At 42.2% G+C, this 21,819-nt stretch overlaps 1 protein-coding gene across 2 annotated transcripts in view; it reads right to left on the bottom strand.

Annotated features, from left to right (window-relative positions):
• Positions 1–21,819, bottom strand: part of RNF13 (ring finger protein 13) — a 77,756-nt gene that overhangs the window by 13,297 nt on the left and 42,640 nt on the right. For both annotated transcript variants that reach the window (XM_084847274.1, XM_084847275.1), the window contains 4 exons: positions 16,658–16,745; positions 12,823–12,913; positions 10,472–10,577; positions 6,073–6,166 (listed from right to left, as the gene is read on the bottom strand). In XM_084847274.1, the coding sequence (XP_084703400.1) occupies positions 6,073–6,166; positions 10,472–10,577; positions 12,823–12,913; positions 16,658–16,745 (379 nt within the window). The remainder of the gene's footprint in view (positions 1–6,072; positions 6,167–10,471; positions 10,578–12,822; positions 12,914–16,657; positions 16,746–21,819) is intronic.

Raw genomic sequence — 21,819 nt, 5'->3', positions numbered from 1 at the left:
ATCTCAAGTGTGCACATTTCTGCCTCCAAAAAATAAAGTATCAGACATGTTTCTGAGCCTGAGTAGCCTTTCATTTTGTCTTTCTTCCCTCACTCCTTTCTTCAGTCAGTTAATAGGCAAAGATCTGACTTCCAATTGTAAGCACTCAGCACGAGGTTTAAAGATTTCATGGATTTATCTAGCTGTCAAAATCTGCATACTCTAAAGCTCAGTTCTTCTGCACATTCATGGCAGCGTTCTGTAAGTGCAAAACATATGATATGCTTCTGAGAAAGAAGAATGGTTCCACTCCATGCCTCCCAAGTTTTATAGAAGCAGGCATGTCATCATATTTATACACCAATTCTCGAAAGACAAGTAGTTAGGGTGTTGAACTATGACCAGGGAAACGGAGAATTCAAATCCCCACTAAAACCATGAAGCTCACTGGGTGATCTTGGGCCAGTTACTCTTATCTCAGCCTAACCTCCCTCACAAGATTGCTGTGAGGATACATTCAACTGGGGAGAGCCATGTACCATCCTGAACTCCTGGGAAGAAGGGGAGGACGGAAATGTAAGAATAAAATAAAATTCTCACAACAGACCAAAAAAGGAACTGTATCAACAAAACATCCAATAATTTAGTAATCTTTCCAAGACCTTTCCCAGTCAGATCTTGTATATGTTATGATCTTCACCTTCCTTTCAGTCTTCCACAAGGATGACTTGAAGTTCATTCAAGCAACCCCTCAGAGGAGCAAAAAGGCTAGTAAGATTAGGACAAGAATCCTAATTAAACCCCAAGAATAGATTTAAAACTACAGAAAGACAGATAAGCAACCCGTTCCTAGGTAGGCTTTACTCATACGTAAGTTCTACCAATTTCAGTGGGACTTATTCCCAAGTAAGTATGCATAATGGAGCTTTGCAGTGCAATCCCACACATGTCTACTTAGAATTAAATCCTACTGAGTTCAACTGGACTTACTCCCTACTGAAGTGTCCATATAATCACAGCCTTCATTTCCTAACTGTAATAAAACTTATCATCAGCATCGGAATTAGGCTGGGCTTACACTTTACATTACAGCTACCATTGTGTGGCGGATAACTTCCTCCTACAGAAAGTAGAGGAAGGAACTAGAGGATCGGCTATCCTTGACTTGATCCTAACCAACAGAGATGACTTAGTGGATAAAGTAGCAGTTACAGGAACTCTGGGGGAAAGCGACCATGTTGTACTTGAGTTCTTGGTTCTAAGGGAAGCAAAAGCCGAGTGTACTCAAACGCGTACCCTGGATTTTAGGAAAGCTGATTTTAATAAACTCAGAACAATGATCAGTAAGGTCCCATGGCAAGCAATGCTAGTGAGAAAAGGAGTCCAAGATGGGTGGGAACTTTTAAAAAAGGAAATTCTCAAGGCACAATCACAAACAATTCCAACAAGAAGAAAAGGTGGAAGACAACAGAAGAAGCCAATGTGGCTTCACAAAAAGCTTAGGGATGACCTGAAAACAAAAAAGGACACATATAGGAAGTGGAAAGAAGGCCAAGTAACAAAGGAAGAGTACAGGCAGGTAGCACAGAATTGCAGGGATGGCGTCAGGAAGGCTAAAGCGGAGAACGAGGTGAGGTTAGCGAGGGATGCTAAGCGCAACAAAAAGGCTTTCTTCAGCTACGTGCATAGTAAAAGGCAGAGGAAAGAAATGGTTGTTCAGCTATTAAATAAGGATGGCAAAATGATAACAGAGGACAAAGAAAAGGCAGAGGTGCTCAATTCCTACTTTGGCTCAGTCTTCTCCCAAAAGAGGGTCTATGACCCCCCTGGCAAAGGCGAAGTACAGGCTGAAGGGGCAGGATTGCAGCTTGAGATCGACAGGCATATGGTCAAGGAACACCTCATTACTTTGAATGAGTTCAAATCTCCAGGGCCAGATGAACTGCATCCTAGAGTCATAAAGGAACTGGCAGAAGAACTCTCAGAACCGCTGTCTATTCTCTTTGAGAAATCATGGAGGACGGGGGAAGTGCCAGATGACTGGAGGAGGGCTAACGTTGTCCCTATCTTCAAAAAGGGTAAAAAGGAGGAACCTGGGAACTACAGACCAGTCAGTCTGACATCAATCCCTGGGAAAATTCTGGAGCAGATCATAAAGCAATCCATCTGGAAGCACCTTGACAACAATGCCGTGATTACTCGAAGCCAACATGGATTTGTCAAAAACAAGTCCTGCCAGACAAATCTGATCTCATTTTTTGATCAAGTCACCTCCCTTGTAGACCGTGGGAATGCTGTAGACATCATATACCTCGACTTCAGCAAAGCTTTCGACAAAGTGCCCCATGATATCCTGATGAGCAAACTTGCTCGAAGTGGGCTAGATGAAACAACGATCCGGTGGATCCACAGTTGGCTACAGAATCGGACTCAAAGAGTGCTTATCAATGGGACCTTCTCAAGCTGGGGAGAGGTAACGAGTGGGGTACCGCAGGGCTCAGTCCTGGGCCCAGTGCTCTTCAACATTTTTATTAATGACTTGGAGGAGGAGGTGCAGGGAATGCTGATCAAATTTGCAGATGACACAAAATTGGGAGGGATAGCTAATACTTTGGAAGACAGAAACAAAATTCAAAGTGATCTGGATAGACTGGAGTGCTGGGCAGAAAACAACAGAATGACATTTAATAGGGACAAATGCCAAGTTCTGCACCTAGGAAAAAGAAACCAAATGCACAGTTACAAGATGGGGGATACGTGGCTCAACCACACTACGAGCGAGAAGGATCTTGGAATTGTTGTCGATCACAAGCTGAATATGAGCCAACAATGTGATGTGGCTGCAAAAAAGGCAAATGCTATTTTGGGCTGCATTCATAGAAGCATCGCTTCCAAATCCCGGGAAGTACTAGTTCCCCTCTACTCAGCACTGGTTAGGCCTCATCTGGAGTACTGTGTCCAGTTCTGGGCACCACACTTTAAGAAGGATGCAGACAAGCTGGAGAGGGTTCAAAGGAGGGCAACAAAGATGATCAGGGGACTGGAAACAAAGCCCTATGAAGAGAGACTGAAAGAACTGGGCATGTTTAGCCTTGAGAAGAGAAGACTGAGGGGAGATATGATAGCACTCTTCAAGTACTTGAAAGGTTGTCACAGAGAAGAAGGCCAGGATCTCTTCTTGATCATCCCAGAGTGCAGGACACGGAATAATGGGCTCAAGTTACAGGAAGCCAGATTCCGACTGAACATCAGGAAAAACTTCCTGAGTGTCAGAGCAATACGGCAATGGAACCAATTACCTGGGGAGGTGGTGGGCTCTCCCACACTGGAGGCCTTCAAGACGAGGCTGGACAGCCATTTGTCAGGGATACTCTGACTTGGATTCCTGCATTGAGCAGGGGGTTGGACTCGATGGCCTTGTAGGCCCCTTCCAACCCTACTATTCTATGATTCTATGATTCTATGAAGGTTGGCTGCATAACGTGGAGGCTGTTGTCAAATAGAAAACTGTTGAGAGTGGCTCCTTGTGAGGTTGGGATGGTTTTCTCCATATCGGTGCAAGTCTTTCTTTTTGCCACTTCAGCTGATATGAAGAAAACTGCCCCAACCAGATAGTGAGCAGCTGCACAATACTGCTACCTGGAGTGCTACTACAAAGAACAACATGTTCTTCCACATAGCAGTTGTCACATGCAAACTGGTGTAAGTTGTGGGATGTCCTCTGTTGAGGGTGGTCAAGAAAACGTTGGAATAAGATATCCCATCTTAAAGCACAGTTTTGAGGGGCCCTTGGCATGGAGCCTTTTACTGCCCCCCCATGTCAGCATGGACCACCACCTAATGTCAACAGGAGGCCCCACTCCTATTCCACCCTGACCCAGTTTGGGGAGAGGGGGAGAGCCAGACCTATCATCAGAGGATAATGATGGTGGCACATGCCTCTGCTCAGTGCCAGATAGCTGGCATTATAATTGTCTACAAAGTCCCACAGCAACATAGCAATGCTGCATGGCATTGTGGACAATTATTACACTGGTGGCAGCCTGGCGCTCACTGAAGCTCTTGAAAAGAGGATGTGGGGCAGCAGTGAGCCCTTGACAGCTGCCCAAGGATGCCACCTGCCAATGCCAGGCTTGGGTTTGATAATATGATCCGCTTGATCCCTTCCAACTCCACCATTCTATAAAACCATTAAACATTCAATTATTCTAAAAAGGTACATGAATGCCATAATTATTTGTACAACATCTCACCCATAATCTTTTAAGCAAGGAATACCTGAAAACCCAACAAATAACATGCTTAAGGAAACATTCAGAGATATATTTCAACACAGGAACAAAATAATACTCTTTATATATTTCTCCTCTTAATTAGTTTTCATCAAAAATCCTTGAACAGGGAGGGAAATTAACCATGGCCTTCTTAATGCAAAATCACTCCTTTATAGTCAATTCGAAGCCCCAGAGAAACAAAAATATTCAGCAAAGATCACGCAGACTTGCAGAGGTAAAGCCTCATTAATTTTTTTATGAGAAACTAACTTTGCATATGACATGGTGTGCACTTTTCAGCTGAACATCTGCCTTGCAGGTAGTTCTACTAGCAATATCAATAATTCAAGACTTGTTATCAAGGGCAAATGACACATAGGGTGCATCTCTGCCCCCAAATCCATGCCTATCTGTAAGCCTTGCATATTCTTCATGCTGTCAATGACACTGCTGCAGTTATATTAACTGTTTGTATGTCACGAGTTAGGCTGAAAGCATCCGTTGCATTATGCAAAAATTGTGAAGCAAAAACTTTGGCAAAGACACATTTTTCCTCCTGAAAACTGGAATGTTTCAAATTGTTTCAAAAAATGCTGGTGCTGGGGTAAGGGTTACAGATTGTGCCTAACTGTTTATCCAATTCAAGCGCAGGCCAAAGGAAAGGCTCTATTCAGTTCTTGTCTAACAATTGATTTTGAGCACGCACAGTGTGTGCAAGCAAACATGTTTTCTCTTTTTAAAAGCAAAAATCAAGACTTCAGTGTCCTGAGCAGCCCAGTTCATTAGGTTTCTTTCTTCATATGAAAGGCAAAGGAGCTGGTTTATTTATACTGTGAGTCTGTTCATACTTTACTGCAACTGGCTGGCTCACAAATAACTGCTTCTGCAAACTGCTCATGCAAACAGTGTAATGTGGGAGTACACGACTCACAGAAGAACATGGCTATGCTGCCCTGATTCATGGAATCATGGAAGAAACTCGTCAGTCGCATGGAAGTCTCTTCTAACATTACACTGTTCATGTGAATTACCTATCTTCTGTGATGGGACTCAGATCTGGTTGGTTAGTTAGTTAATTTCTATACCACCCAATAGCCGAAGCTCTCTGGGCGGTTCACAAAAATTAAAACCAAACAGCGCACAATAAAACAATTTAAAATATATAGAACATTAAAACCACTGTTTTATTGAAAAGTTTGAGCCAACTCGGATAACGCATCAACTGGCTATCTGACTAATTGTCATCAACTGGCTCTCAGACTATCAGCAGATCTCCAAATCAGGTACACAAAGCGTTTTCCCCCATCCTGTTATTTGGGTGCCTTCAATGGAGAGACTGGGACTGAATACAAGGAGCTGAGTTGGAAGCAGACTTTCCCTTCTGCAAACTGAAAGGGAGGGACTGAGATGCAGTGGGGGAACGGGGGGAGGCGAGTTTCATTGCTTCCCCATTCCCTGCTATGTCACCCCTCATACTGTTCTGGAGTGCTCTTGACTCTCCAAGAGCAACTTTGGATGGGGGTGGGGGTCATAGGGAGCTGCAGGAGAAAACTGGCTTTTTGCCCTCCCACTTAATTCAGCAGGAATGTCCCTGAGTTGAGTACTGCACAGAGGCAGTCTGGATCTCAGCCAGGGTCAGTTTTTTGTTTTTTTTTTGCATACCAACCATACACTCTGCATCAAAGCTGCCCAGGTTTGAAAGCTCTAGAGAGTTTTTCAGTGTTTTTGAAACATTATTCTATGTCCTCTGTGGCTCTAACATAGCATTTAAGACCAGCTTGCATAGATTGTTTACTCAATTCTAAAAAGCCACACTTACCTTTCTTGAACTTATGTACTGGAAGCTTCTTAAGCTGATCTTTTTGAAGCCGATTCCTTCTTGCTCTGTGTCTGTCCTGGACAAATTTTGTGATCTTGAAAGATAGGGACAGAAATAGAATATGGGAAGTTGAGACTAAAAAAAGGTACAGAACAACTAAATTTCCTTTTATTCTGAGAACAGCTATTCTAAAGAGGAAAGGCATAATAAACCACACAGAAAACATGACTAATAGTGGGACTAAGAAACCTACTTACACATCCATATCCAAAACACCTATATCTCAAAACGTTATACCACTTCATCTTCTCTGAAGTTGTTGTAGTGGCCACTACTCAAAGCAACTAGGAACAAAATTGAAGCCGCTCTTGTGTAGCTACTGGACAAGCCATGCAGTCTACCATTCTTTCCCTATGTAACCCAGGAAATCTGCCTAGTGTATTTAGAAGGCTATCAGCAAAGCAAGCTAATTTCATTTTACTCAGAATTCTTGGCTGTGGAGCTAGAAGTCAAAAATATAAAGTACCTATAATCAGAAAGATGTTTGAAAATGTACAGGTACTGTCTGCAAAACGTTCTCTGTGTTGGGGAGGTGGACCTTAAAGGAGTTTAGTGTCTTACACGGATATATGGGGATGTTTGCACATAACAGTGGCATTCCATAGTTTGTTCTTGGGTTAACTTTGGGTTGTTTAACCCACGAACAACCCGAAGTGCCCAGGTTCAGACATCACAGTAACAGCATTTGTAGGCTGTTGCTGGAAACCAGAAGTGGCTTGCCTGCAGTGCACATTCCCCAAATTTGTGGGTTAATTAACCTACGATTTGCTGCTGAATGCCATCATTAAGTGCTAACAAGGTTCTTGTCTCTCCCTGTAGTCTCCAGTGAATTTTTCCTAAGTATACATCCCTATTGCTCATCACCTTCTTATATCCCTTCCCTGCTATAACTCCATTCTTTGGCCTATTAAGTGACATGATCTTGCTAGTGGAACAGGCCATCCAGCTAAGAGAAGAACCACTACAATTCAATGCCCCCAATCCATACAGTGTATTCAGAAGGAAATCATGGCTGATAGTATCAAAAACCACTGAGAGATCCAGGAGTACCAAGAGGGTCACACTCCCCTGTCCTTCTTCTGGCACAGATCATCCATCAGATGAACAATGCAGTTTCTGGGCCAAAACCAGGCCTCAAACCAGACTGATCATCAAGATCCACTTCAATTTAATCCAAGAGGTCCTGGAGTTGCACAGCAACCATCAGCTCAAGCACCTTGCCGTGGAAGGGGTTATCGGCAAGAAATGAATAGCTGTTACAACCATAAAGGCCACACTCATCCTAGAACTCAGGACTGTCTAAAAAGTCTAGACTCGACAGAGCTCTGGATACATCAACAGACTGAACTTTTGCTTAGCTCGCTTAGATATATATGTGTGTGTGCTGTCCATTTATATGTAAATGGTTTTTATGCTATGTATATTATATTTTTAAGGTTTTTAATCTTTGTAAACCGCTCAGAGCGCTTCGGTTACCAGGTGGTATAGAAGCGTAATAAACAAAATGAAGTCTCTACATAGTGGCACCCAGGTTGCAGCTAATGTGAGCAATCCTATCTTGAAGTGCTTTGCAAACATGTCATAGCAAGCCTTTGATGGTTCCTTCACATCTCCTGCTAGGTCAAGATGGTGAAGGCCCAAAACCATTCAGAAAAGTTCAACTGGACAGCACTGCAAGGATGCAATGGTGACAGAGAAATCATACTCTCTAAAGACCAGCATGGGACTTTAAATTCTGCTAGGTTTGACAATTTGTCTTTTGGAAGAACAGTCCTGTAGCTTCAGAGGTGCTGCCAGATTTGAAGGGTCCCCAGGCAATGTGCCTTCCAGGGGCTCCCACTCCCTTGGCTGATCACTCACCTCGATTTTTAAAAAACTTTTTGGGGGCAAAAGGGCTGCTCAGCCTACTTGCTCCCTGCCTCTGCCACCCTTCTCCCACCTTTCTTCTATCCCTGCCTGCCTGCTCCATCATTGCACTAGTGGCTTCTTCTTTTTTGCCTTTGAGCAGTGGTGCTCTTCTCATTCTTGTTGATTGAAAAGGCTGCTGCCTGCCAGCACACGTTGCACAGTGAAGTGCTATGCCAGCTAGCACTAGGTTACAGGCACGTGTTATTTTAACTTGAAGGATTTCTCTCAGAGCGATAGTGGCAAGGAGCTGAGCCAATCAGATACTATCTTTTGGGGTGTGCAGCCAATAAGAGCACTGGAGCTGCAAGAGGGTGGCCTACTTCTTAACAATGGTTTAGGTATTCAGAATACTTAACCGTGGTCAAGTGTTATGTCTGCATAGGACCGTACAAATATTTGAAACTTTCTACTTGTCAGGATGCCTTTAGCCCCCACCTTATTTCAACGCCGAAGACAAACACAAACAAGAGGCTTCAATCTACAGCTTTTAATTCCATTACTTCACAGGGACATACAGATGCAAATTCTTAGTGACTCTCAGTCTACAAAGGAATGCCTTCAGGGGGATTCGAAAGGTAGTTAAGAAAGTTGCCCGCCATTTGAAGAGGAAAGCAGTCTCACTAGCCTAACTTAAGGGGGGGAGGAACCTCTCTCCCATGAGGCTTCTGAGAGCTGCTTCTCACACAAGGCCAATCGGGTAGACCATCTAAGTTCCGCCCCAGCCTTCTCTCTCTTTGCTCTGCATCTGCGCCTTGTGTCTATTAGATCAGATTCTACAACCCCCCGCCCCCCGTTTCTGTTCGCCGTCTCTCACAGGGGTGTGTGAAGAGCAACCCTCATCCTCGGCCAGCTGGGCGTTTGTAACCTGAGAAGCCAGGCCAGTCATGTCTGGACTAGCCTGGAAAAACACCTCCCTCATGTCTGGCGGTTCTCCTTCAGAATCTGAACTGCTTTCCCACTCCCTGCGCTCAGAAACAACCCTGACACTACGGTAGCTGATGCAGGGGGGCCATCTTATTAATTTTGTTCCACAACAGTTCCTATTAAGATTTGATCTTGCAACCATATGTGGAGAGCTAGAACATGTCTTTCCTGGTTGACGATGGTTTGTCAGAGGAAGGAGGGATACAAATGTTACAAATCAATAAATATGATGCCAACAGGGAGGCGTCAAAGCCTCCCACAAAAATGGCAGAATGACACATTTTGGAGAAGAAACTCTGCAATAGCTGCCTAAAATTTTTTTTAGCCACTTAAAACTCTCATTTTGGGAAAATTCTCAACCAGTATCAGATATGCAACATTAAAAAAAACCCCTTGTGGTAACAAATATGGGATGAAAGATTTAAATCTTGATTTTCTTTGTTCTGTAGCACAGGCTTGTGTTAAGCAAAAACTATGCAACAGTTAGGGGATGCTGCTAAGGTTCAGTTCAGCTGATGACACCTCATCCGAAACCAGTGGTTTCATGTAGATGTTGAGTATGATGAACCTTGAGACACCCTAAATGTCAATGGCCAAGCGGTGAAACAAAAGTCCCCCAGCACAACTTTCTGGACTGGAGCCATTACAACACCATGTCCCCTAGTCCCATCACATAGAGATGGTTCAGAAGGATACCAAGGTCAATGGTGGTGAAAGTCACTAACAGGCCTGAGAGTACCAATCAGGTTGCACTCCCCCTATTCATTCCCCAGCATAAGTCATCCATCAGGGCAACCAAAGCAGTATCTGTCCCGAATCTGCTCCGGTCTGGATCTAAATAATCAGTGTCATCCAAAACTGCCTGGAGCTGACATTGACACAATTGCTCCAAAACCTTGCTCACAAGTGGTAAATTTGAAACTTGGTGATAATTGTCCATAGTCAAGGGATCTAGACCTGGCTTCTTCAACTGTGGTTTTACTACTGCAGAACTGCCAGAAGTACGCCATCCATTAGTGAAGCATTATCCACTTCTGATATCTACATTGTAATCCCAGCCGTGGCAGACTTCATTAGCCAAGAGGGACAATGTCTAAAGTGCCAGTAGTAGGCCTCATTCCTCCAAGCAGCTCATCAATATCCACAGACTGCACAAGGTGAAAATCAGCCATAGCAGCACCAGACAGTGCCACAGCTACATCCATCTCCAAGTCTGTCAAAACTGAATATGATTGCCCATCCACACAGAAGCTCTCCTTGAACAGATGCATACATAGGGATTTTGAGTGGGGTACCAGTAAAAAAAAAAAAAATTCTTGTTTCTGAGTACATGTCTTAAAGAGTTTTAAACTACAGTTAACATCATGCCACAATTTTTAAAATTTCATTATTTAAAGACGAAACCATTAGGCCAACTTGATTTCAGCAATGCAACAGCATTGTATGTGTGTGTGTATATATAAAAAAACCTTGTTGAGGGAAGAACATGAGAAAAAGTTATACCTACCATAAAAATAACTATAAGGATAAGACAGATTCCCACAATAATTAGGAATGGGATTAGATAGTACTCCAATGGAAGGCTGAACACTGGAATTAACAAAATATGGCCTCTGTGAAAGAAATAAAAAGGAAGACAATTTATTTTAAAATGTTAAACTCTACTAAAATGGATTAAACCTTGACAAAATAATTTTCAGAGATGCAACATCAAACCTAAAGTCAGAATCTTTGGCCATATGAAGTGAAACAGTAATTAACTGATTATACTATTAAAATATTCAAACATTAATTTAATTCACTAATTCACAGACAGTATGATAATGACAAAAGGGTTAATACTATGCTCACCACAATATAGTCCAGGATCCACAACAGGGTCCTGTAAAAAGGTAGCTGTATAGAGAAGGAGTTACTTTTGTATCTGTTGCCTTTTACCAGACTATTATTAGTTGGATGCCACCCTTCTGCTTTACAACTTCAAGGGGGAAAAGGCAGTCAAAATATCTTTAGTGTATTATCAATCGATACATGGAAAAGTACAAGTTGACATATTTCCAGTTTTTCCTTGTTTATCATTTGGATCATTCTAAGAATTGTTCTTTGCATAATAGTTCAACAAGGCCAAAGGAATTCTCACTAAGTGCCACCTCAAGAAACTTTCTATATGTACTTGTTCATGAGTAATCTCATAACTGTATGTTAGCTACTGAACTAATGCCACAGAATGAGTAATGTATACCCATTTCAGTTTTGTAGCGACTTGGAGCAGAAATGCATACAAATTTCAACATTCTATGGTACCATTGGCACACAGCACATGACAATGCTATTATTTCAAGACTGCATGTGTGACAGCAGATCCCCACCGCATATCACCAGTTACAAAAAGATTTCTCCTGAGAAACGTATTTGTCAAATCCAGGTTTTTGTCTGCCAAAAAAGTAAAAACTCTGATGATTAATATACTCTTAGTAGCATAAAGGAAAATTGTAATAGTGAACAATAGGGCTATACATACAGCAATGCACCCACTGGAGATAGAGATCTGAATGCACATTCAGCACATAATGTTTACCTGATGGCTTGCAATTTATCCAATAGCTGCCCTTTGGGAATATTCCCCCAAAAGACATCCATAAACTGTGAAGCAGTTTTCACAGACAATTTTAAATAAACAAATCAATAGTTATATTATTCATCTGCTGCATCAAGCTCAATGAGTAGAGCAGATTCCAATGACCTCTGCAGTCTCAGTGCTGCTGGGCTCTGAAGCTGAAAAGTGAGGCGAAGCCTGTGCATTGGAGGGGCTGTTGGAACAGCAGCAGAAGGTGGAGATGGGTGTTGCCAGCAGCCCCTGGAAAAGTTATTTGCAGCACTATGATTCTCCTGCTCCTTTGTCTATTTTCTTTTTGCCTACTGTTCCCCTTCCATTCCCCAATAGTCAACTTCCTTATAGTTGAATGCTGCATACACTTATATAATTAAAAATAATTTTCATTTTGAATTACTATAGTATGCTATAGCAAGTCTCACTGCATTCTGTAGGACTTGCTTCTAAATACGTAGAGAAAGGATCAGGCAGAGAAGCAGCAATCCTATGCAGGTTTAGACAGAAAAAAGTCCTGCAACTCCCAGCATTCCCCAGCCAGCAAAGCTGGCTGTCTAAACCTGCATAGGATTGCACCCTAAATCTAGTAAAATAATTGCCCACATAGTTTCTAGCTATCCCTCATTTATGAGAGGCCTGGGCATTGGGACTCACCTGCAGGGGGAAGATACACACATTTTTGCAAGCAATTTTCCTAGTATAATTCATGTTTGCTATTATTTCCACTAATCCATGCATTTTTGTGTACATTTCTTTAATATATGCATCTCTGTACACATTTTTGATTTGACAACTCCATTGTAAAATTCAGATTAGTGTGAATTTTGATGGACAACTGAGTTTCAGTTCACATATTGGTTTAAAAGTGTGAAATTAGATAACTCTGCATTCAAATGCAAACTGAATGAATTTCTCCCCTATCCCTAGTGCTGGTCTACAGAATTCTCAAAAATCAACATAAATACTTTTGACTGACCTTGACTAAGCCAGGACTGCATAATACATATTAGAAAAGAATTTCGGTGTTTAGAGTTGACAAATTAATTTTAAAGGCTTCCAGTGTTCATGTCACAGTAGCTGAATACGAAACACACTCACTTACGGACTTCCTATATCCACACTCTTCCCCAAAAGTGTTGTGCCAAATTTTATCGACAATTTATTGACAAAATTTCCATCTATCAAAGGCTGTAATGCTTGGCAATGACATACACAAATAACTAAAACTGAAGTAAACCTTTGCATACCCCTTCTCATAGGTGAATTCTTCTTTAAGGGACTTAGCAGATGTTTCACCAATAAAGACAGATGGAATGTCAATCTTCTTTAAAATAGCAACTATTTAAAGAGAGAGAAAAGATGACTTGTAATAATATATAGAAGTAATTTATGGGTATATTACTAGTTACAACTGCTGAATATAAAGGGAGAGCCATTTATATGACCATAGGATGGCCCCTAGACAGTGTTGCGGGGAGGGGGATAAGATACTTTGGATTCCTGGATCCCAGGCCAGAGACCCAGGCATCTGCGCTTCCTGCCCCTCCCCCTTGTGGCCAGTGGGGAGAGAACTGCACTGGCTGCTTCTCTGAAGTCGCAAAAGCAACCACAGAGAGGAGATAAAGGGGGTGTTCTGGTGGGAGGGGAGGGGACTGGAGAGGCTGGTTTACGCAGTATCCCAAGGTCTCTCCAGCCTCCTTCCCTCCCCTTCCAAGACACCCCAGCTAGAGAGGTGAAAAGGCCTGTCCAGCTGAAATGCAGAGCAGGAAGCATGGCAGAATCAATTATCAATTGGACTTAAGTTAGTCTTGATTTCAATGGGTCTACTCTGCCTAAGTCTGGATCTGACCAATAGTAGGTGGGGTACACTTCAATGGCATCATATATCTAGGTATGATGTGTGTTTTTAGTGGATAAACTATCCATCTGAAAAATATTTATACTGTTAATACAGTTTCTGAAGGCCTCCATGTGCAGTCAGATGCTCAGAATATTCCCCCTACCAAGAGAGAAAGAGAGAATGAACATGAGACATTGCTTGATATCTGTCATACAAAATAGGTTCCTTCATCTTGGCCTATGCCCACTGGGCATCTTTAAGAAAAACTAAAGATAGTTCCAAATTCTATTCTGTAAGTTCATTTACTGCTCTCTTCTCTTCCCCACAATATTCCCCCTCCATCTTTCTTTAACTCCCTAGCTCAGACCTCCACTGCTTCATTTCCACATTTGACAAAGGGCTTGCTGAGGTACCTCTTTTGATAGTGGCTGATTTGCATTTGGACATTTGATTGTGGAAGCAATGCAGAAGTCAGGGAGGGGGAGAACAAGAAGTGCAGGACACTTGTGCTTCCTATTCCTCCTGAATCTGCACCATGACCCAAACTTTTTTGAGAGTGGATTTCTTTTAAAATTTTCTATACTACCCTTCCCCCACCAAAGTGGGTTTCAGAGCTGTGTACAAAGATATCAATACAATAAAATGTCAATCCAAACATGAGAGAGATAAAAATGACTTGTCAACCAGCTATAACATGCCACAACTTTAAAAATCAATTAAAAATGCCCAGGCACATCATTTTTTTTTAACCTGGCTCTTTATTTATTTATTTATTTTACAAGAATACATCTAAAAGAATACACTGCTGGTGCCAGGCAAATATCCCTTGGGAGGGCATTCCAGTAGTCTTTAGAAATTACTGCTCCTTCCCTGCAGTGATGTTTCACATGGAAACAGTAAAATTGAAATGTTCCTCAGCCCACACAATCACTTGCACAGTATGAATGCCAACACTGTGCTTTTGCCAGGGATGTTCTGCAGCTCACTTGCATACAATTGTGCACCGAGTGGGTAATGAGCATTCAAGTGCAACTGTTTCCGCAGCCACCATAAGAAAGGCCTTTTTGCTGGTGTGAAAGCGAAGAGGATCTAAAGTGCCTCTTGTTGAGGGTGAAAGTGGAGAGTGCAAAAGCTGGTTTGAAACTCAACATTAAAAAAACTAAGATCATGGCATCTGGCCCCATCACTTCCTGGCATATAGAAGGGGAAGAAATGGAAGCAGTGACAGATTTTATTTTCTTGGGCTCCAAGATCACTGCAGATGGTGACTATAGCCATGAAATTAAGACGCTTGCTCCTTGGAAGGAAAGCTATGGCACACCTAGACACCATAGTAAGAAGCAGAGACATCACCTTGCCGACAAAGGTTCGTATAATCAAAGCTATGGTTTTCCCAGTAGTAACGTATGGCTGTGAGAGCTGGACTATAAGGAAGGCTGAGCGCCAAAGAATTGATGCGTTCAAACTGTGGTGCTGGAGAAGACTCTTACAAGTCCCCTGGACTGCAAGGAGGTCAAATCAGTCCATCCTAAAGGAAATCAACCCTGACTGCTCATTGGAAGGACAGATACTGAAGCTGAAGCTCAAATATTTTGGCCACCTAATGCGAAGGGAAAACTCCCTGGAAAAGTCACTGATGCTGGGAAAGACTGAAGGCAAAAGGAGAAGGGGACAGCAGAGGATGAGATGGCTGGATAGCATCACCAATGCAGTGACTATGAACTTGAGCACGCTCCAGGAAAGAGCGGAGGACAGGAAGGCCTGACGTGCTATGGCCCAAGGGGTCACGAAGAATTGGACACGACTGAACAACAACAAGTAGGAACAGTAATGTCAGAACTTGAGTCAAACTAACTTCAAATTAGTTAGCGATGCAGGCAGGAAGGTGGACCCAAAGTACGCGTCTCTTATATTTCCACTTCCTAATCTCGTTTGTCACATCTCACATATTTCCGCATCTCCTTGCAAAAGGCACAAATGCTATATTGGTTTCCTTGTTCCCATTCTCAAAAATGCATTTGAAGACTGCAAGGAGGATGAGATTTGATGATGTGATGCACCAAAAGAAACTGCTTTTAAAAGCAGAGTTACTATCTTATGTAAGAGCATCTAGTTCTCCCCTGGTTTCAAGACCTTTAGGGCCAATAGCTAGTAAACTCTATAGCACTCTGTAGTCAAGTGACATGGAATCTTAATAGTTTTGAAATGGTTGTATTGAGCCATGTGTCATGCCTTCTGTATAAACTACAAAATTCAGAGCTCTAAAAGACCCCTCCTATAGTAGCTAGTGTTAAAAAAAAAAATGGGTCTCAAGGTGGATGGCACACCTTGGTCTAAGATTTGACAATCCTCTTTCAACATCTCCTCACTGAAGGTCAGAGAACTGGACTCCAAGATGGTGCCAAGCTGGCATTGACTGCCTGACATTTGACACCATCTGAATGTTAGCTAGTCTGCTGGTGTCGATGTGGGGTCAAGGGATTGCTTTTTTATACTTAGTGGTAATGCCCACAAATCTGCTCATTTGGGCCTAGGATTCTGCAGTGTATAAAAACCCATTACAAGCTATGTTATTCCTGTATACCTTCAAGTGGTACTGTTTTGTGACTTACACCAGCTACATTACCTGCTCTGAGTAGGGATCTGATAACTCAACCTGTTTCATACCAGTTGCTGAGGAACATGAGCAGAAGGGTGCTACTTCACTTGTGCCCTGCCTGTGTGCTTCGCGTAGGTATCTGGTTGGCTTCTGTGGAACAGAATGCTGGACTGGATAGGCCATCAGTCTATCCAAAAGGGCTCTTCTCATGTTATATTCTGCGTATAGCATCATTTTCTTTATCAATGCACAGTGGAAGAACATTAAACCTCTATAGCAGCATGGTGTGGATAGTTCTAGTATGTGACAGAATGTCTTATTTAAATAAAGACAACACGAATCCTAGTTACAATAACATATCTTAATGTGGCTGCCTTACATTATATTTACTAAACAAAACAGGGCTGGTCTTCCAGGCCTGAAAGGTTTCATAGCATCTTTATTATGAATCTGGCATAATATATCTGCATTTGTATCATTCTGGCTATTTAACACGTTTAGTATTTGATTCTCCCGGAATTGGAATTCTTATTTCGTGTAGAAGAACGTTCATTTAAATTGAATAGATTCTGAAATTATTATTCCATAACCAGAAAGAGATAGGATGGTTCTCAAACAGGAGAGAAGTAATACCTGTACTTACTGTCTTGAGATCCCATGCTAATGAGGTCATCAGAATCAACATTGTGAACTATGGCTGCCTTATAGCCAGCTCTTTGAGCATTCAAAACCTGCAAGCCAAACAAAATGCTTGTTAAATAAACAATCGCACAGAATTGAGAAAATAAAACTTCCCTCCCCCAGAACACTTTATGCATGTATTATCAACACTGGCAAATAAGTCCCCTTTCATTTGTGTTCTGATTATGTAAAATACCCACAGTTTTGATGAGGTATATGTGAGCAGAGGGCAAGTCGGACTCTCCGTCAGCCATTATGAACATCATACCTCTTTTACTTTATACCCTAGCCTAGAATTTAATGGGACCCTGAGAATCAAGCCTGCTTTTGTCTACACAGCCCACCCTGGGTCCATTTCTTGATCACACTCAAGTGTGACCAAATCTTGGGAGTTGGCTTTTGTATATAAGATTTTAAGAAGCCTTCTAATACAAACAGCTGGATTCAGACTTGGTTAATCAAATATAGGTGCCATTAAAATCAATGGGACAAGTTAGTCATGCTTTAACTTAAGTTCTATTGATTTCAATAAGTATCAAGTTCATCTTAGTCTGGATCCAGTCCAGAGTCTTTACAGCCTTTATGCGTGTACTCACATAAAACATGTGCAGTTTGCTCCCATTTCGTAAATGAGAAGCTAAGGGGCTTGCCCAAGCGTACCAATTAAGTCCATAGCTAAGCAGGAATAAAGACCTGGGTTTAAGTCAAGCCAGCCATCTGCAGAATCACACTGGCTCTCATTGATGTGGCTATAATACAAAGACCAGCATAATTACTTCTGCAAGTCCAATAGGTGTGCCCTTTTAAACTCCCTCATCTCCTTTTAAAAAAAAATTGCAGCCCATTCCTAAGCATGTTGACTTGGAAGTTGAGTACCCCTGATTTTAATGGGAATAAAGCCCAAGTAAGTATGTATAAGATTCCAATGTTAATTTTTTTTTAACAGACTTCGTGATATGGCCTGGGCAGTGCTATTCAAAAATAAAAACCTCTTAGAAATGAAGTCTTAAGACTTTAACATCACTGTGATTAAGCACCATTGTATCCACCCCTTGAAAAGGTAGTAGTTGAATTTTTGAACAGTTAAGGGAGCAATCCTATGGCTGCTAGTCAACAGCTAGACGGCCACAGGATAGGTCGGTTCCTGGGAACCAACCTCGGAGCCCGCGCTCCAAGGTCAGTTCCCTGAGAACCAACCTCCACCCCCTCCTGCACTGCCTCGTAGGCAGCACGGAATGGCCCCATGCTCCGTGCTCAGAAGAGGAGCGCGGAGCGGCAAAAATGGGGCGTTCCTGGGGGCTTATCAGGGTGCCCCAAAATCGGCTGTCTAGCTGTAAATGCAGGGCAGCTGAAGCGTGGAGGGGCTGATCCCCTCCGTGCTTCTCCTGCCCAGCATTGGATAGGCAGTCACCTCTGAGTTCGGAGGCAGCCGCCTATCCCAATAGGATTGTGCCCTAAGTTTTTTAACATTTAAAAATAAATATGACAATGGGGTACTTTAAGAAGACTGGGAGAAGATATAATAGCAAGGGAAATGCTTGGCTTGTGAATGGAAGGCACAACACATCTCCCAATCAGGAAATCTATGGATAAGTCAACAAAGCATGCTGGCATTTGCTTATTCAAGTTAATTTATAATTTTACACTGATTTTTTGTAATGGCACTGGATATGGCAATTCTGAGGGAAATTTCATGTTTTCCTCCTTAAACGGCAGAAATGTCAGATTATTTTTTTGATAAACTACGAGTGTGCCTCTTGCATAAAGAATTTTGCAGCTGGAGATCCACCAGCCTTTGCTCATGAAGCTGGTGGGCTTTCAGGTTATTTTGAGGGGAATGGGCCAAGACCTCCCATAAGTACAACAAGGGAAATGCAGACTGAGGTGGGACTTTAATATACAGTCTAAAGTAGAGGAAGCACTATTAAGTGAACAGATGATGAATCTTAGAGCTAGACTTCTGGGGGCAGAGACTCATGGTCCATTGTCATTTACCATGCGACTGTGAAACACCTGGGCACTTTTTGATCAAATAACCTGCCCTTTAAGTGAAGTAATTGTTTCTTGGACTGGTTTGATTTGGAATGCAGAGGGGCTGGACATTATCCTTACTCCTTGAGCAGGCAGGCCAGAGGTAGGGCTACCAACCCCGCAATAGTTGTGTGGACCGAGAGGCACCATCTATATAGAAATTTGCTGAAACAAAACCCAAGCCTTCTTCTATGCCAGGTGGCTAGATTTAGAATGGGCTGCAGTGAGTTCTGACTTAACAAAAGTTTGGTAACTGCATGGTCAAGGAAACTAAATACAGTTTTGGTACATACATCATGCCCAAGACTTGAGAAATACACTCTAAACAAGTGTTCAGTTTCAGTGCTGGGCCCAGATCTGTGTATGAGAGCCTCACCACCAATTCAACTACATGACATTAAGGAAACAGACACCTGGCCACCAGTGTCCATCACTGAGGTGAAGAGACTTATCCTAAGCCTACACAGGCAGAAGACAGCTGGGAAAGATATGCTCCCTCCAGAGATGTTTCTGGACAATATGTATTGGTGGGCACCCACACTTGCAAAGCTTTTCACATATGGTAATTATTTTGGTAGATTTTCCAGGGGCTGAGAACAAAGTACTGTGGTCCCAATCTTTAAGAAGGGGGATAAATCATTGTGGTGGGCCAACATACAAGGCTGCTTGCCTTCGTTCAGCTTGGTGGGTCACCCATTGTGCAGGCATGCCCCATAATCTGTAGCCCAGACCCTGTCTTCCAGACTCTGATTTGACTATGATGTTTTGCTTTTCTACTCTCACTCTAAAAGAAGATTTTAAAACTGCTCTATTGAAATAATTCATTCCATCTAACAAAGCAAAGCTCTTGCCATAAAAAATGTATACTATTTATTCCTTAGCTACTAGCATACATTTCTTCCAACACTGTTCCAGCTTCAAAGTGTTTCACATTTGAAAAACAGAGTATGGGAAGTAGAAACATATTAAGTAATGAGTAACATGCCATGACATTAATGGCATTCAGTCCCAGAAGGCAGAGAGGACAATGCTACACAAAGCTTAAAAATTTCCAGTCTTTCATTGAAGTAAATTTTCATAAATTGGGACCAGTCCTCTTCTGATTCAATTCTGACCTTAAGAACTGCACCACTCATTCAGCAACTAATAAAGTGCATTTATTTCAATTACTAAAATTTCTAGATTACTCCAACGTTTCAATTTTGCATCTGTAATTGCAAGGCTGGTCAGATGAGGAGACAATGTCTACATCAGGGGTGCAGGACCAAAGTGTGTGGGGGGGATGATCCCCCACCCACCCCTCCACAACCTTATGATGTCAGATGGGTGTGTCCACAGACAATGCCAGCAGGGGGCATCGCTACGAACACCTGATGTCATTTGCTCCATGGCTGAAGTGCTGGGTGGATCTTCTGTAATTGGATTTCTCTCCCTGTTTCCTCTGCAACTCCTGGTAGGGACAGGGCTTATGGGGGGGGGGGGGGCAGGGCTTACAATGCCAAGGGGAAAGAGCCCATAGAGATGACACAAGCTGCTGCAAGACAGATGCAAAGCTTCTGTGGATGAAATTAGGTGCATGGGCTTGAGGTTCTGCACCCTCAGTTTATATGGATATATCCAAGAAAATGCCATGACCTGCCAAATACTGCTGTTCATAATGGATATTCACTGTTGTGGGGTGCAGACAAAGCCAACAGAATAAAATGGCCATGGAATTATATGGCGCCAAACACTTTTTTCAAAACATCGACTGTAACGGACCAAAAGCAAATGTCTCCATATGACTAGAGGCTCTATAAAATGCTACAGGAGCAATGGTTTGATGAACAAGTTAAACTAGCAGTCATTTTAAGTGTAAAGCACTGTTTCAAAATTGGCCATATCAAATAGTCCTCTATTAATCTTGGTTCTAAAACAGCCTTGATTTCAAGACATTAGCAATGAACAGAGATGCAGAAAGTTTAGAAATTTCTCAAGTAAAATTAGATCCTTTCATAATCATCACTAGAGTTCTATTCTGAACCATCCAACTGCAGGCATGCTTTTCCTGGGACTCTCGAGCTGATACACAACTATCCCATGGAATACATACTACACTTCAGCTCCAAATTTAGAGGGGTGGAGATAGCAGCGTGAGACAACTGCTAGTATGACTGTATGACCACCATTACACTATTCTGCATCCAGTTCTCATTTTGTTTAAGAGAAAACAGTGATGTACAAATATTTTTACAATGCACTAATGTAATGTTATCAATTGGAGGATTCCATTTTAATTTCATTCTAAATACTACATTGTCACATTATTGTCACATCTTTGCAATGACAACACCACATGAAGCTGCATGATGTTAATCAGTGTATGCCAATAGAAACCCATTAGGCTGGACTGCTAGAGAAGCAAACAGAAAGCTTGTCCAACGGATCAGAGTTTGACCTGATATATCTGAATACTGCACTTCTGGAGTTTTAAATGTTTCTTTTGCAAGAGACGTTCATAATGCTGTATGCTCCTATTATTGTTCCCTCCATATGACAACTGCTTGCCTATACAACAGAAAAAATAATCACTCGTAATTGGTATATTCATTAATAGTGGTTTTTGTTCATTATGTTCATAATCTGGGGAGGGGGGAAGTTAAAAAAATAAGAGAAAGCTTGAGTTCCTGCTACATAAACAAGCCGTGCTGAGCCTTGGATTCACACTCCCTGCCATTCCTCTCTTTTCATGCCTGCAAGGACCTCTCCAGATTGTAAACAAACCACAGTTCGCCATGACTTCCAAACATGAGAAACAGTGATATGTTTAAACTGAAGCTGGTCAGAAAAAACAGGATCAAACTGGCTTCTGGTCCTGGGTTGTTCTCACAAATGATAGTTTGGGAGGAGAAAAAGAGGGGCTAATTAGGGGTGAGGGATGCACACTTCAAAGCCCCTATCCCTCCACACCCACCCACACAGTTCTGTGGCTCCTGGAAGGCAATTCACATGCTCAGTCTCTCTCAGGCTTTTTTGGGATCTCTCTCATTTAATTTACAAGCTAATATTTTTTTCTAAATAGCTGGAGGTTTCCCCAAGTATACAGAAACCCCC

Source organism: Heloderma suspectum, chromosome 3 (genome assembly GCF_057233095.1).
Source record: "Heloderma suspectum isolate Gila_16-S chromosome 3, 16-S_ref, whole genome shotgun sequence".
Lineage (NCBI taxonomy): Eukaryota > Metazoa > Chordata > Lepidosauria > Squamata > Helodermatidae > Heloderma > Heloderma suspectum.
The sequence above is the reverse complement of the archived record's forward strand: the minus strand, read 5'-3'. Positions and strand labels throughout refer to the sequence as shown.